The sequence below is a fragment of the Sturnira hondurensis genome, unplaced genomic scaffold (assembly GCF_014824575.4).
Source record: "Sturnira hondurensis isolate 20B ecotype Veracruz unplaced genomic scaffold, ASM1482457v3 Scaffold0022136, whole genome shotgun sequence".
Lineage (NCBI taxonomy): Eukaryota > Metazoa > Chordata > Mammalia > Chiroptera > Phyllostomidae > Sturnira > Sturnira hondurensis.
Window position 1 is genome coordinate 711,743 of NW_028094767.1, and position 17,114 is coordinate 728,856.

The following is a 17,114-nucleotide window of genomic DNA, read 5'->3' on the forward strand; positions in this document are numbered from 1 at the left end:
CCATTCCCCTCCACCCTGCACACCCAGTCCCCCCTCCCCCCCTTTATTTCATGTCCATGTGTCACAAGTTCTTTAGATTCTGTATTTCCCATAGTATTCCTGTCCTCCCCTGTCTATTTTCTACCTACCATCTATGCCACTTAGTCTCTTACCTTCTCCCCCCACCCTCTTCCTCCCACTCCCCTGTTGCTAACCCTCCATGTGATCTCCATTTCTATGGTTCTGCTGTTTCTGCTCTTGATCTAGCTGTCTTAGTTTGCTTTTGTTTTACGTGTGGTTGTTAATAACTGTGAGTTTGCTGTCCTTTCACTGTTCATATTTTTTATCTTCTTTTTCTTAGATAAGTCTCTTTAACATTTCACATAATAAGGGCTTGGTGATGATGACTCCTTCAACTTGACCTTATCTGAGAAGCACTTTTCTGCTCTTCCATTCTAAATGAAAGCTTTGCTGGATAGAGCAATCTTGGATGTAGGTCTTTGGATTTCATGACTTGGAATACTTCTTTCCGGCCCCTTCTTGCCTGTAAGGTCTCTTTTCAGAAATGAGCTGACAGTCTGATGGGAACTTCTTTGTAGGTTACTGTATCCTTATCTTTTGCTGCTTCTAGGATTCTCTCCTTCATTTTTATCTTGGCTAATGTAATTATGATGTGCCTTGGTGTATTCCTCTCTGGGTACAACTTCTTTGGGACTCTCTGAGCTTCCTGGATTTCCTGGAAGTCTATTCCCTTTGCCAGATTGGGGAAGTTCTCCTTTATTATTTGTTCAAATAAGTTTTCCACTTGTTGCTCTTCCTCTTCCCCTTCTGGTACCCCTATAATTCGGATGTTGGAACGTTTAAAGATGTCCTGCAGGTTCCTAAGCCTCTCCTCGTGTTTTTGAATTCTTGTTTCTTCATTCTTTTCTGTTTGGTCATTTTTTTCTTCTTTCTATTCCACTTGATTGATTTTAGTCCCAGTTTCCTTCCCATCACTGTTGATTCCCTGTGCATTTTGTTTCATTTCACTTAGTGAAGCCTTCATTTTTTCATCTAATTTGTGACTAAAATCCACCAGTTCTGTGAGCATCCTGATCACCAGTATTTTGAACTGTGCATCTGATAGGCTGGCTATCTCTTGGCCGCTTATAAGTGTTGGCACTGGGGCTTTAGAGCTGTTCTTCTGCTTGGGCCATAATGTTTTGGTCTGTTTGCACCTATTATGTATGAGGAGTGGAGCCTTAGGTGTTCACCAGGGTGGGGCAACCCAGGTCACTTGGTTGTGATGTTGTATGTGGGGTCAGGGTCGGAGAGGGGCAATGGCGTTTTTTTCCTGCTCTCTCTTGGATTTTGGTCCCCTCTGCTGCTTCCCACAAGCAAATCAGGCCCTTTTGGTGCTAGTTCCTGGGCTTGTGAACCCTCCAAAACTCTGTGGGTCTCTCCAATGAACTATCTGTGAGCCCAGGAGCCTCTCCCGGCATCTCGACCCCCGAAAGTTTTTCCAATTGGTGATTTTACGCTTTATTTCCTGTTGCTTGGGCCCTGAGTTACACATTCCATCTCACTGCTCACTCCTTTGCCTGGTTTATCTGAGCACGAATGTGTGACTGCGGTCAGCTAGCCGCCTTGTGCCCTCACTGGGTCTGCCCACTGCCACCCCACACCTGGTATCTGCCAACCACTGCCTGAGAGCCTGGGTCAGTCCAGCTGCTTTTTCCTGTGTGACTCCTCTCTGCCAGCTGCTGACTCCACCCCTCTTACTGGTCTGGATGAATGGTTCGTTGTTGTCTGACTTCGGTACAGTTCAATTTTCTCTGTCTTTTGGTTGAGTTCTGGTTTTTAAATATTTGTTGTTCATAAATTTGGTTGTGCGAGGAGGTACAGTGTTTCCACCTACACCTCCATCTTGGCCAGAAGTCAAGACAAAGTATTTTAACTAAAAAGACTTAAATAGGTTAAAAGCAAAGAAGTAAAGGAATACATACCATGCAAACATAAACCGAAAGAAAGTGAGAATAGCTATATTGATTTGGAACAAAATGGGCTTAAGAGCAAGGAAGATTTTCAAGAATAAAGAGGGACATTGCATTAATAAAGGGGTCATTTCTCTAAAAAGGCATAAAAGTGTATGTGCCTAATGACAGCCTCAAAATACATAGGATAAAAACTCACAGACCAAAAATTAGAAATAGACAAATTCATAGAGTTGGAGATCAACCTTCTCAATAATTGATAGAATAAGTATGTAGAAATCAGTTAAAGACAAAGATGAGTTGAATACACTGCCAAATAACTTGACCTAATTAACATTCACAGACTACTTCATCCAACAACAGCAGTGTTGTTCTTATTCACTTGAAACTTTTCAATAACTTGGTTCATTAAGTATATAGTAGGATTAAGAGATAACATTTTTAATTATAAAAAATACATAAAATTTGCAATCTTAACCATTTTTAAGTGTACAGTTCAGTAGTGTTAAGTATATTCCCAATCTCCAGACCTTTTTTAACTTGCAAACCTGAAACCCTACATCCATTAAATAATAATTCCCTGGCCCTGGTAACCATTATTTACTTTCATTTTCTATGAATTTGACTACTTCAATTACCTAAGTGTAACTTACACAGTATTTGTATTTTTGTACTGGCTTACTTCACTTTACACAATATTTTCCAGATTCAGTCATGTTGTAGCATGTGACAGATTTCCTTCTTTTTAAAGGAATAATAATATTGCACGGTATGTATATAACACATTTCATTTACCTACCCACCTATCAATGGACAGTTTGGGTTGCTTCTATATTGACTATTATGAGTAAGTGCTATTATGAACATGGGTGCGCAAATATCTCTTTGAAACCCTCCTTTCAATTCTTTTAGACATATACCCAGACATGGAGTTGTTATATCATACAGTGCTAGTTTATTTTTAATTTTTGAGAAACCACCATACCATTTTCAGTATTGGCTGTACCATTTTATACTCCTACCAGCAGTACAAAGGTTGCCATTTGTCCACATTCATTTTGGTTTTGACTTATATTTCTCTGATGATTAACAATGTTGAGGATCTTTTCATATCCTTGTTGGTGGTTTGTAAGAAGTAACATCTTTTGATTTAGGTATTAAGAACTTTGAACTTATCATTAAATGTCAGGTCTCAAATGGATCTACATCTGCAAAATTAGGCATTTAAAATCTAAAGTAGTTTCTCTTGCCCGGCAATTCTATGACACATTTATAACTTAATGCAACATAATCCATTACCATCAACTCCTCAAAAGGAAAAATAGTGTCTTTGAAAGGGGGTATAGTTAACACAAATAGGAATACAGTATCACTCTTTGATGTTAGGTAAATCCTGTTGGTTGATGGTGTTCACATTCTTTTATGTATCATTGTTGATTTTTTTTTAGTTGTTCTATCAATTGTTGAGAGAGGGGAATTAAAGTCTCCAGCTATATTTGTGAATTTTTCTGTTTCTTATCTTCTTACCCTTAGATCTATCCATTTTTGCTTCACATATTTTGTAGCACTGTTGTATGCCACATATCCAATAAGGACTTCTAAGTCTTCTGGATGGATTCACTGATGTATTACTATATAATGTCCCTCTTTATCCCTGGTAATTAATTGTCTTTGTTCTGAAGTTTATTTTATCTGATATTAATATAGTAACTCCCGCTTTCTTTTAATACTTGCATGCTGTATCTTTTTCCACCCTTTTCCTTTCAACTTACTTGTATTATTATCTACTAAGTGTGGTTTTTAATAGATAGGACAAAGTTGGGCTGTGTTGCTTAATCCACTCTGCCAACAAGTTTCATGAGTTCATAATTGTTCATAAATAATTTTTATGATGGATGGTTTCTAATCTTTGTCAGATAATTCTAATACCTATGCTATCTCAGTGTTGACTATCTATTGGTTGTCTTTTCTCATTCAGTTTGAAATCTCTGTGGTTCTTGGTAAAAAAAAAAAAATTTTAAATTAAAATCTGAACATTCTAAGTATTATAAGACTCTGAATCTCATTTAATTTTTGTGTTTAACCAGGCTTTTCCTGGCACACACTCCATTGTCTGAAGTGGGCACCACTTCATTACTGCCAGGTTGGGGGTGGAGGTTCAGGTTCTGTACAAGGCTATCATTAACCTGGAAGGGCTCCATGTTACTGATGGATAGGCATGGAAGACTTTCCACTAGGCCTCCACTAGTACCCTCCACCAGATGGAGATGGGGAAGAATATCTCATTATCCTCATGGACCAGGGTGAAGTCTGGCTCTACATTGGATGCCATTTAAGCTTAGGGTCACTGTAACCATAGTTACTTAGCATTTACTGCCTTGACCTCTGCTGTACTGATACCACTAAATGTATTCTCCTTTAAAGCTTTCACCTGCCTTCAATTTTATCATCAGTCTCTCTGGATTTTTTCTTCTTACCTCTCAAATACCTTCAGAATTTATTCATGGGAGCCACTTTCCTCCCTGTTTATCTAAATCTACTCTCCAGGTTCTGTCTTTATAGCTTTTTCTCTCATTTTATATCTCTACCTAATTTGATTGATTCTCATAATTAAACTACTACTTGCAAAGTAAAGCCTCCTAACTATATGTCTCCAAGCCAGAACTCAACTGACATCCAGATCCATATAGTCAACTGTTTATTGACACTGTCCCTTTTATTGTATCAGACACCTAAACAGAGTATCTCCTCTCCCCTACGAAAACCTACTCCACTTCTGCACTCCTTCCTTCAGTGTGTGGCAAAATCACTGTGTAGCAGGTCTCCTTAGTTAGAAAACTAGAGTTATTTGGCACCCATTTCTATCCTTCTTAACATTCATTCATTCAGGCCTGGGGTCCTGCTAAACAGCTCTACCTCTTAAAACATTTCATTATTTCCTCTTCATTCAAACTAAAATGATTAATTAGGCTTATATCACCTCAATTAAATTCTTAAATCATTTCCCATCTAGATGTCCACAATAAAAATACTTGTCAAAATGATCTTAAGGAAACCCAATTACAATATCACTTCTCTGATCAAAACTATCACTCTTTATAACAATGTTTTCTTTCCTGGAACAATAGACTGCAACCACTAATAAGCTATAAAATCATTCAGCAGCTTTCAACAATCAAGAATTTTTTTTAATTGTTTTGTTCTATGAAATACATTTGAATAAACAAAGCATTGGAGAGCACCAGGCACACGGATACTTGTTTTGTTTCATATGTACACCATTTTATATCACAAACCAATAAACACATACAAATTTATACATGTATAAACACACTGCACATACATGTATATGCATGTGTATACAGGGTCATGATGTAAACTCTTCCCGGAAAGCTTCTTGGTCTCTCATATTTCCCAACCTCAAAAAAGAATGAAGAATTCTTTTTCTACTGTGTCTTCTATCAATGCTTTAATCCCATTATTTGTGTTCCCCACAATACTATAAACTTCTAACACAGTACTTGGTACATAGCTGGTACTTGGTGAATGTTTATTGAAGTAAGTAAGTACAAATCAGAATTTTGTGCTTGCTCAAGAAATATCTGCCTAACCTAGGATAGTAGTTTTTAAAGGCTTAAAATCTGTAAAAATAACAATAAGCTATTATTTAAGAACACTTCCCATGTGCCAGAGATTTCTCCTAATGCTTAACATGTATTGTCTTATTTAAGCCTTATAACCCTTTCAGATATCTTTATTCTCCTCATTTTTAAAATGAAGAAGCACAGGTAAAGACATTAAATAACTTTCCACACTAAGTGGCAGTGATGAAATTCAAATCCCAAACTGTTTTGACTCTAGAAAACAAAGATATATATTATAGGATGTTAAAGATTCACTAAAAGGTTAGTAGAAAATTAACTTACTTCAAATAAAAGTCTATAATAACATCATTTAAAAATTCTCCTTCACTTAGACAGTGCAGGTCCTCATTAGTAACGGAGATACCTCCCTTAGCTGGAGGTGGTGGATATACTATCAATCTGTAACAAAAATGTTTTTAAAAAGCAGATTATCAAATATATATGTATATATAATTACAATGTAATAAAACAGAAAAGAAATTTAAAAGTGTTGCAAATGTAATTCTCTCACTTTTCTACAGGGCCCATGAAGATGGTGTGACTTTCTCCAGTTTCTTCTTCATCATCAAAAAACTGGAATTCTTGTTTGCTTTTAAGTTGTGTTTTAGATTCCAGGGGTACCTGGAAAAGGAAATTAAATAACCAATTCACAAAGTCAGGGTTTTCTACAAAAATAGTAAGCACGAAGCAAGAATGCTTTTTTAAAAAAATTATTTATTTTTTCATTATTGTTCAAGTACAGTTATCCTTATTTTCCCCTCACTACTGTCCGTACCCTGTCCACCCGCCATATTCCACATTCAATCCATTCCCCACTCCATGGTCTTTGTCCAAGGGTCCTTTATACGTGCTCCTTGACTTGACCCTTCCCTTTATTTCCCTGATTATCTCCCTTCCCACTCCCCTCTGATCACTGTCAGTTTGTCCTTTATTTCCATGTCTCAAGTATATTTTGCTCACTTGTTTGTTTTGTTAATGATTAGGTTCCACTTATAGGTGAGATCATATGGTATTTGCCTTTTATCACCTAGCTTATTTCAATTACAACATGATGGAAAAAGAATACTTTATTTTTTTAAGTTAAAATAATAAACAGGAAAAACTAGGGTCTAGTTTTTTTTTTTTTAAATCTGTACCTTCTGGTTCAATAATATTCTTCCAATTATTGTAACAATTATTTTTGGTATCGTCTCTCTCTAAAATCTCTACCACCCATAATAAATTAGATTATATTAAAAAATCCAAAGAATAGAAACAGTATTTTTTTCTTCTAGCAGTGGAGGCCAACCTAAGTTCAGTGGCTGGGCAATTCATACTGTATGAGCACAGAGGCTGAGGGAACCAACCTAAGTTAAATGAGCTTCGGTCCCAAATGAAGGAAGAGCTCTTTTTTCCTCTGAAATTATCTCCTACAGAGAATTCTGCAGAAGCAGGAGAATGACTCCCCTTCCTTCTTCTCATTTCCTCAACCTACTAACTATATGAAGAGCTCCTCTCTGATGAGGCCAGGTTGAAACACTTTAAGTGTTCCTAATAACTTAAGTCAGCAAAATTTAGCTGCTGTGGTAGGGGACAAATTTATAGAGTATTTAAGTTATATTTGTATTATTTAACATTATACTACATATTATAATAGTACTGTAGCCTCTGGTTCAGGTGGCTTCAGAGTTACCTACTATATTGCTTATTCTAAAATTAGCTACTTTGGTGACAGTCAGTAAGGGAAGTATTCTTCACATCCCAAGTTTTCAACCATGTATGCATATGTTACATATAAATACATCAGGGACCAAAAGTCCTTTGTTTGTACTGAAGCCAATGGCATCACTGGGAACTACCAGCAAATTTAAGAAAGAGGGTAATAAAAGACTGGAATGTAGTAGTGTATGTAAAGGTAAGCTGAAAATGAGAGAAAAAGAGATGAAAAGTGAAGACAAAATAGAGTGTGGAAAGAAACTAAAAATGTTTCTGAGACCTGTGTCAAGTACTATTTGTGTCTTAAGTCACCTATTCACTGTTATATTTTGACACAAGACAATTTACAAATTGCATATAAAAGCAACTAATTCTGAAATGGGAATAAAGAGAATCTAACTCTGAAATGAGTAGTACTACAATAAAACATATTTCCCTTTAAAGCTACACATTACTTAAGGTTGTATTTTAAAAAATTAAAAGACATAATTACATTTTTCATTTTGTTTTCTTTTTGCACACAACTTCCTTTGATGTTTTCTTCATAGGTTCTTGTACAGGCAACAAGCCTGCTATTGGCTTCTTCAAAGGGAATTTTTGCAAAAAAATTGGACAAATTATTCTTTTTACCAATTGCCGCAATGATACTTTCAAATGCCGCATTTGTTTGATGATCAAGGCCATTTTGAAAAATTAAAATTATATATTGTCCTTCCAAATCTGTAAAGAAATTAGTACAAATTCAGAAGAAAAAATAAGTAAATAGGAAGCTATTAGAAAAGTAGTAACAACTAGTTATTCCAATAACATCACCAGAAATCCTGGTATCAATGTTCAAAACAATGTTTGGCATACAGTGGATTTACAATAAATATGAAATAAAGACCAGTGGCAGTGTTACCTATCATCTAAATTATGAAGAGAAAGGAACCAGAACATATTACTCTAGCAGTAGCTGAAGAGCACATCCATTCATGGGTATAACTAATTTACTTCACCTAATAGTACCCTAAATATATTTCTAGTTTTAAACATATATCAATTACCATTTTTGTCAAACACAAATAAGAAATTTCCAAGTGAACTGATAGTATCTCTAGAGAATTTGACTGTAAACACTGCTATTAAGTAATGTAGCAACTCTAGCAGCTTTACTACAAGCTATCATCTATTCACCATTAAGCTGAAGCAGCAATTAGTGCTGAAAACAATTTATTTTATAACTGGTCATGCTATGCCATAAATGATAGAGGTGAATAGAAACAATCTGGAGAACCATATCATTTATTATAACAAGTGAAGAAAAATTCTACAAACTTGTAAACTTCCTATTCAAACTAAGTTTCAAGGATTCCCAATATATATGACTGATTAATACTTAGCACCTATCAGTGCATTAAAAATAATCACTTTATCTAACCCCTATGCTGTACACCTGAACCAATACAAAATAATACTGAAAGTAAACTAATTAAAAAAAATTTAATCATTGTAGTCAGATAATACAAATGTTAAAAAGTGCAGACTTTCTGAGTTTTAACTATTCTGAAAACTTGCTGAATGGGTAAACCTGTGTTTTATCATCAGACCTTCCACTTTATGGGCTTTCCTCAGCTGTAAAATGGGAAAAGTAGTATCTATCTTAGTAAGTCCCTATAAGGATTATAACATAATATAATATATATCTAAGAGATCTAGCAAAGTATACTCACATTTTGCTATTCAATGAATTATATGTATTACAATCCATTCTATATAACTTACTTGTAAACTTACTTATTCCTTTGCAATCATTCCAAACTTTATCCTCCATATTCATTTGTAGTTGCATGCTCAGTTTTTGGTAAACTGTTGGTACTGTCTGAAGAAACACTACTGGTAATTTTCGGACATTACAGCATTCACATTTAGTTAGATCAGAGGTATATAAAATAAACCCTACAGGATCATTTTCTGGTTCTGGAGGAAAACAAATAGAATTGGAAAACAAATCCATTCTTAAAATGGGAAAATCATAAATAAAGTATAAGAAAATACAAGTTCAAACTTAAACACATTTATTATGCTCTGTAAATAGTAATTTATAATGGGAAATGAAAAATCTTTATAACTATCTTAAAGAAGCTTCTACATTTTTCCCAAATGAAAAGAGGTTTCCAATGAAGTATACTTGCAAAATTAAAAAAAGGTTTATGATGTTACAGAATGAAATTACACTATGAAGACATGCCTTTTGCTAAGAAAATGTGATAACTAATCATCTTCATGAATTCTATGAATGTAATGTGATCTTTTATTCCTATAAAGTGCTTTAGTATAAACAAAGCTTAAGTAAGGAGACATATAATAGCTTACCTTCTAGCTGTATCTTGATAAAATCTAAACAAAACTAAAAAAAATAAGACAAATTAGTGCCAATCTAGATTTATGAAGACTTTTCTACAAACACCCCCTAAATGACATCCTATTTGGTACTCAGACTACAGAGGGCAGAACTGAATTTTCTGCCATGTGCTTAAATATAAAATATCTTCCTCACTCCTAAATTATCTCAGAAAGGTACAGAATGGTAGGATTCATCTTTATTTTTTTAAGACCTCACCTGAAGACATGCTTATTGATTTCAGAGGGGAAGAGAGGGAGTGAAAGAGGGAAAGAAACATTGATAGGTTGCTTCTCATATATGTCCCGAAAGGGGACCAAACCTGCAACACAGGCACATGCTCCGACCAGAAATCAAACCTGCAACCTTTCAGTTTATGGGAAGACGACCCTCCAACCAACTGAACCATATTGGCCAGAGATAGGCTTCATCTTTTTTATTCAAGTACTGAGAACATTCTTATACTGTTGGTTTATTTCTCTTAACTTCAAAAAAAGTTGACAGAATATTAAATACCTGAATGCCATTACCTAGATTCACTGTTAATATCTTGCAACATATACTCATTTTATCTATGTATATAGTCATCTCCTTTTTGCCGAACCAGCATAAAGGCAGAGGTTCATTACAACATCTAAGAAAATCAAAATTAACTTCATTCAACATACAGTTCAGTTCATACTCAAACTTCTCCAACCGCTCAAAGTTGTCCTTTAACTGCTGCCTCAACTCTTCTCCAGTTGATGTTTCTTTCAAGGTAGCCTCTTTGTCTACTCTTGTCTGGACCAGAAAGAAATCTCCCTCTGTTCTTCATGACACAGCCTTCGAAAAATCTAGGCTTGGTTCTGCAAACTGTACAACATCCTAGACTGCATCATACTGGACATGATGCCAGACAGCCACACTGCTGGTACAAGCTTAATCACTTGAAAACAGTGTGCCAAGTCTTTCCACTGTAAAGATATAGTTTTCCCTTTGTAATTAAATGATAATCAGTGGAGAGACACTTAAATATCCTGTTTCTTAATAACCTTTCACCCAATGATTTTAACATATAAGAAACATCTTGCCTAAATCAGTTATTATTGGTTGTTATGTCATAAAAAGATAATCTGCTAACTGTTTTAATGTGAAGGAGACAAATAAGCCTGATACACCCTGAATGAATAATCATTTTGCATGTTTACATAAGTTAAAAGAATCAAAGGAGGCAAGAAATTCAAAATGCATTAAAAAAAAGATGACCCAATACACAGAGGGATGAACAGATACATGAAAAATAAAACTGGGGCTTCTGGTCAAGATAGAGGCATAGGTGGACATGCTTCACCTCATCACACAACCATAAGACAGAACAAAACTAACTTAAAATTGAAAAACTCCCGGAAGTGTCAGAAAAACACCGAGAACTGTATGGAACTCTGACAACCAAGGATTTAAAGATGCTGTATCCAACCGGGGGGCAGAGGGGGGAGGGAAATGTGGGATTAGGAAAGAGAAGAAGTGGTGTGGTGGCTGCAAGAGCAGAGGCAGCGAAGCAAGGTGGTGGCCAGCTGAACAGATGGGCCCACATTCATATGAGGTGGATAAAAATCATGGAGACACAAGAGCCACCCCAGGCCAGACCACACAGCCCAGCATTTCAGCATCAGGAAAAAATAGGGCCTCATAACTTCTGGCTATAAATCCAACGGAGGCTGGGGCAGCAGACAAAACTCACAGTTTCTCAAGAGAGCCCAGAATGTATGCAAACCCACCAACACTGAGAATCCAACCAGGATAACAGCTGGAGGGGTGCCAGTCACATACAGGAAGTGAGTGAAGTGACTGGAAATGGGCAAGTACCAGGCAAGCACCCAGAAGTTAGCCAACAGCGGCACTGGCCCCTTTTGATTCCTCTTCCCCTGCCCACATAGCCATAAAGAAGGGTGCCCCACCTCAGCGAATAGCTAAGGCTCTGCCCCATACAACTTAACAGGTGCTTTAAGACAGGAAATCAAAGAGGCTCTACCTAGTACACAGACACAGGGAGGCCTCCAAAATCAGCAAAGATATATGGCCCAAATGAAGGAATAGAATAGAACCACAGAAAAAGAACTCAGCAGTTCAGAGAAAGCCAACCTACCAGAGTTCAAAACACAGGTGGATCAAAATGCTCAAAGATCTCACTGAATGCAGCAAAAGCATAAGGGAAGAAATGAAAGCTATACTAAGAGAAATAAAGAAAAGTCCACAGGAAACCAACAGTGAAGGGAAGGAAGCTGGAATTCAAATTAACAATTTGGAATATAAGGAAGAAATAAACATTCAACCACAACAAAATGAAGAAATAGAATTAAAAAAATGAAAGCGAAGAGAGTTTAAGAAAACTGCGACATCTCCAAAAGTGCCAACACATGAATCATAGGGATGGCAGAAAGAGAAGAGGAAGAGCAAGAAACTGAAAACTTATTTGAAAAAATAATGAAAAAAAAAACTTTTCCTAATTTGGTGAAGAAAACAGACATACAAGTCCAGGAAGCACAGATAGTCCCAAACAAGTAGGATCCAAAGAGGCCCACACCAAGACAACATCATAATTAAAATGCCACAGGTTAGGGGTAAGGAGAGAATGTTAAAAGCAGCAAGAAAAAGGCAGAGTTACCTGCAAAGGCACTCCCATGAGACTATCAACTGATTTCTCAAAAAAAAATAAAAAACCTCTGCAGGAAAGAAGGGACTAGCAAGAAGTATACAAAGTGATGAAAAGCGAGGACCTACAACCAAGATCACTCTAACCAGCAAAGCTACCATTTAGAATGGAAAGACAGATAAAGTGCTTCCCAGGCAGGGTAAAGCTAAAGGATTTCATCATCATAAGCGCCTATGATATGAAATGTTAAAGAGTCTTATTTAAGAAATAGAAGAAGATAAAAACTATGGACATTAAAATGACAACAAACTCACAACTATCACGAACTGAGTCTTACAAAACAAAAAACAAACTAAGAAAATAACTAGAAGAGGAATAGAATCATAGATATGGAGATCATCAAGAGGGTTATCTATCATCTGGGAGGGGGAAGGGGTAGAATGGGGAAAAAGGAATAAGTATTTAGAAGCATAATTGGGTAGGTACAAAATAGACAAAGGGATTATAAGCACAGTACAAACAATGGAGAAGACACAGAACTTACATGCACAATTCATGGACCTGAACTAAGAGGGTGGGGGTCACTGGAGGGAAGGGGAATACCAGGCAGAGGGGCAACAAAGGAGGAAAAATTGGGACAACTATTAACAGCATAATCAATAAATATACTTTCAAAAAATAGCAAATTTAGTAAAATGCTAATGACAGAATCTAGTTGGAAGTTTTATGAATGTTTACTGTAAAATTCAACTCTTCTGTTTGAAAATTTTCACAATACAAAAAAAAGAAGCAAGAAAACACAAAATAAATTTATAATTATAACAACTGCAAATTCTAGAATTTCGCCAAATAGATATTCTAAATATCATATTTAAAAGTAATACATTAATTGGTTTCACTGGAAAGCAACATGTTAATTAGAGATACAGAAACTAAAGTTATAGCTCTAGAAAAGTATGTTAGATGACTCAAAAAACAGCAATGAGATATAAACACTAAAGTAGGAGCATTTGAATACAATTGTTGCATGAGACATTTCCCATTTAAAAATGTATGTAACTAAATTATATAAGTATTAATTATTACATGGTATTTTTAGTAATTCATTTTCTGGTTAAATAAAAGATTTGCTTTTAAATAAAACTGGTACTTCTAAGATGGTGCCAACTGTAACACTAAGTCAATTTAAAATAATTTACCTAATAATAAATGGCTACAAAATCTGATAAAACATTTGAAACAAAAAATATTTAAAATCTGTTTCTCACATTAACAATGACATGGCAGATAAATTGTTTCACTGCAAAACAAAGCAAATTATGTTCAAAAAGAAAATGTCAAATCAACTTTTAAAATACAGTATCAGAAGAAATTACAGATCCACTATACCTTATCAAAAATGTTCTCTGGGAAAATGCCGTGGTACAAGGAAGGTTAATAACAGATTGCAAACTTCCACATATATGCACAACTATTTGTTGGATAAATTATTTCACTTAGTATTTTAATTTTAAAAAGAAACCTGCATTGCCCTGGCTGGTGCAACTCAGTGGATTGACTGCGGGCCTGCGAACCAAGGGACCGCGGTTTGATTCCCAGGCAGGGTACATGCCTGGGTTGCGGGCCAGTTCCCAGCCAGGAATGCTTGAGAGGCAAACATATATCGATGTTTCTCTCCCTCTCTCCTTTCCTTCCCTCCCCCCTCTAAAGATGAATGAATAAAAATCTTAAAGATTTTAAAAAAATAAAAAATAAAAAGAAACCTGTATTAACACATTTTGTATTACACACACTCCCTTTTATTTCTTCTGTTTTGTTAAACTTTATTTATTTATTGAAAAAGGGGGCAGAAGGGAGAGAGGGAAAGAAACATGGACAAGGGATAGAAACATGGACATGAGAAACATCAATCCTTGTTCCGCTGCCTCTTGTAGCCCCAGCCGGGACCAAACCCACAAACGCACAGCGAACCTTCGATTTGTGGGATGATGCCCAACCAACTAACTGAGCCACACTAGTCAGGGCCTACCTTTTATTTCTTATAGTAAATTCACAGTTAGTTTTTCTTCACCAGATCATTTATGTACTAATCTGTAACTTTCATGTAAAAAAACTCATTCCAATTTTCATGTAGTTCTTCCCGGATAGACTTGAGACTATGCAACTTTCAACTAAATGTCTAAATTATCACAGTTAATTATCATACCAAGGAGTTCTGAATAATGATGGTCTAAATAATATGTGGAAAGAAACATAAAACTTCCATGGTTTCCCTGGAAATTTCAGAAGTATAGAGACACAGAAAAATATTTCATCACCTGACAGTACCTGTAAAGATAACCTGTAGCATGGAAGCTTAAAACAAAACAGAGCTTCCGAAATCCCTGAAAACCTTGATACGTAACAATGTTATTGAGCAATAATGAATAATCTACACATAATTTGCTTTAACTCTCTGGAGTACTTAATATTCTTGTTTTGAAATTGTGAGAAACTACAGTTTTTTGATGAAGAAGAAAATGCTTATTTCCCATACAGTTTTTCTCTCATAAGAAATCAGGTCCACATTTCATTTTGCACTATAAACTAACCTACAAAGTTTTTTGGCCCTTTTTGATTATATTTATCCTAGAATCATAAATCCTAGAAAATAAATAGCTATTTACCATAACTTAAATAACAGAGTTATCATTTAACTTTCCTGATATGATACAAAGTTTTCTCATTGGTACTGCTTTATATATAAAGAACAATACTAGAAGACAGAATTTGAAAGGTTAGAAAAGAATAGTCAGGCAGACCAAATTAAGAAATTATAAAGTAACTTTTACAAAATAACTGTAATGCTAAACAAAGATTAATTTCCTAACAATGCATCGAACACATTAGAAAGAAGATAGATGATGACTAGAAGGTTAGTTAAGAAGATTACATTAAATTTGAAAGAGTAAATTCACATCTGAATTGGACTGGAAGCAGTAAAAGAATTAAGAAAACAAGTATGACAGCTAACAGTAAGAGAAATATACAGTCATTTGTGTTTTTTGGACAGTGAACTAATCTAGTGCCTTCTGGGTGGCCACTGTATTCCAGTAATCTATTTCTAGGAGTCTTAGTGCTGCTATAAGACATATTTCTGTGGACTCTAAACTTTTGGACTCTTTTTTCTGTCCTTATGTTCTTTAAAATACCCTTTTCATGCATTGAGCAGGCATAAGAATAAAAGATTAACATATCTTTTAATAAAAGATTAACATTTTGGAGTTTTCTAACTCAATGAAAATACTAAGTATCTTCCTACAATGAATATGTCACTATGGTGAACACTGAATTGTGATACATTTTTTTACTCACTGATTTTTAAGGTGAGGAACTATTTATAATTGGTTATATACACAAATAAATATAAAATCTTTAAATAATTTTAATATTCTATTAAATTTAATACTTAACTTACAGATTTTAAAGTACTACATATTAGCCTTAGTCAGAGAATTTTTAATCTTATATTTAGTACAATGAGTGCTTAAAGATGTACTTACAATTACAGGCTCTACTAATAGCCGAAAGAGTGTTCCTACTCGTATACTTCGACAGCTTAAAATGACACTGTCAAAGGAACTTGGGCAGCCTAAAGATACAGGATCAACTAAAGTTTCTTGAGAAATCACTTTGCGACGCTTTAGAGGTGTGCTGACAATAGAATTACCAAACTGAAAAAGAAAAAATAATTCTCACTTAATAAGTTACTAAAACGAGGCTGCAAACTAAGTACTATATATATGCAAAGAAGACCCAATATGAGAAATGTAATGATCTAAACATAATAATTACATTACCCCAGCCGTGTTAGATGAAGTAGAAACATGTTGATTTTATATAATATTAAACACTTCTTTTTATATAGTTATATTTTTGCTAGTTATTACTTAAAATTCAGAATACAGCAGTGAGAAATGGTACTCTGGGAATCAGACTGCTTGGCTTCAAATCACAGCTATACCATCTTTTAATGATCTGATTTTGCAAACTTAATAGCAATTCCATAAGTTTTAGTTTTATAAACTGTAAAATATGAAGAGTAAGAGTATCTACTCAAATGAGCTAGCCTATAAGCATCTTAGCACAGTGCTTCATGCACAGTAAAATACTAGATAAAAGTTAGCTAGTAATACGGGTGGTGGCTATCATACTTGATTAAATGAACAATTCTTTAGAGAAAATGGGTAATTTAGAGAAGTGGTTATTTACATTACAAAAGGATTCCTCTTTAAATACTGAAAATTTTAAACTACTTGATTTTATATTTCAGTCAAATCCAAATGTAAATTAATCATAATACAAAATATTTTATATAAGTATACAGTTTAAATTAAAAGTAATTAATGTTATGTTAAAACTCCATTATTATCATCATCAAGAGAATAAAGTATCACCTTGACAAAAAAAAAAAAAAAAGAAAGACATGCAATGCAGAGACAGGCCTAATCTCATTACACCTATAGAGACATTTCCATGATCTGTTTCACAGAAAAAAATATTAAAACAACAACACATTTATACCTGTAAACTGCTCTTTTCAGGCTTATTAATAGATTTATCATCAGTATTTTCTTAGATATTAACAGAAACCTATCAGAGCAGTTAAGAACATTTTTTAGCTTTAGAATTCTTTCTTCAAATTAGATGTTATTTAGCTCAATAATAAAATAGATCATTTAAGAGCTTCTCCAGCTGAATCCACCGTAGAGAGACAGACTAGAAATGGGGTCATCCACAACCTCCCAAGGAGCCTCTGAAAAATCTCT

General features: G+C 34.9%; 1 protein-coding gene across 5 annotated transcripts in view; it reads right to left on the minus strand.

The window, feature by feature from the left end:
* SENP6 (SUMO specific peptidase 6) overlaps positions 1-17,114 on the minus strand; it is a 115,718-nt gene that overhangs the window by 19,244 nt on the left and 79,360 nt on the right. For 3 of the 5 annotated variants that reach the window (XM_037034359.1, XM_037034357.1, XM_037034356.1), the window contains 6 exons: positions 15,849-16,019; positions 9,647-9,680; positions 9,056-9,250; positions 7,785-8,011; positions 6,108-6,217; positions 5,879-5,995 (listed from right to left, as the gene is read on the minus strand). In XM_037034359.1, the coding sequence (XP_036890254.1) occupies positions 5,879-5,995; positions 6,108-6,217; positions 7,785-8,011; positions 9,056-9,250; positions 9,647-9,680; positions 15,849-16,019 (854 nt within the window). The remainder of the gene's footprint in view (positions 1-5,878; positions 5,996-6,107; positions 6,218-7,784; positions 8,012-9,055; positions 9,251-9,646; positions 9,681-15,848; positions 16,020-17,114) is intronic. The other 2 variants (XM_037034358.1, XM_037034360.1) reach the window with 2 other exon arrangements.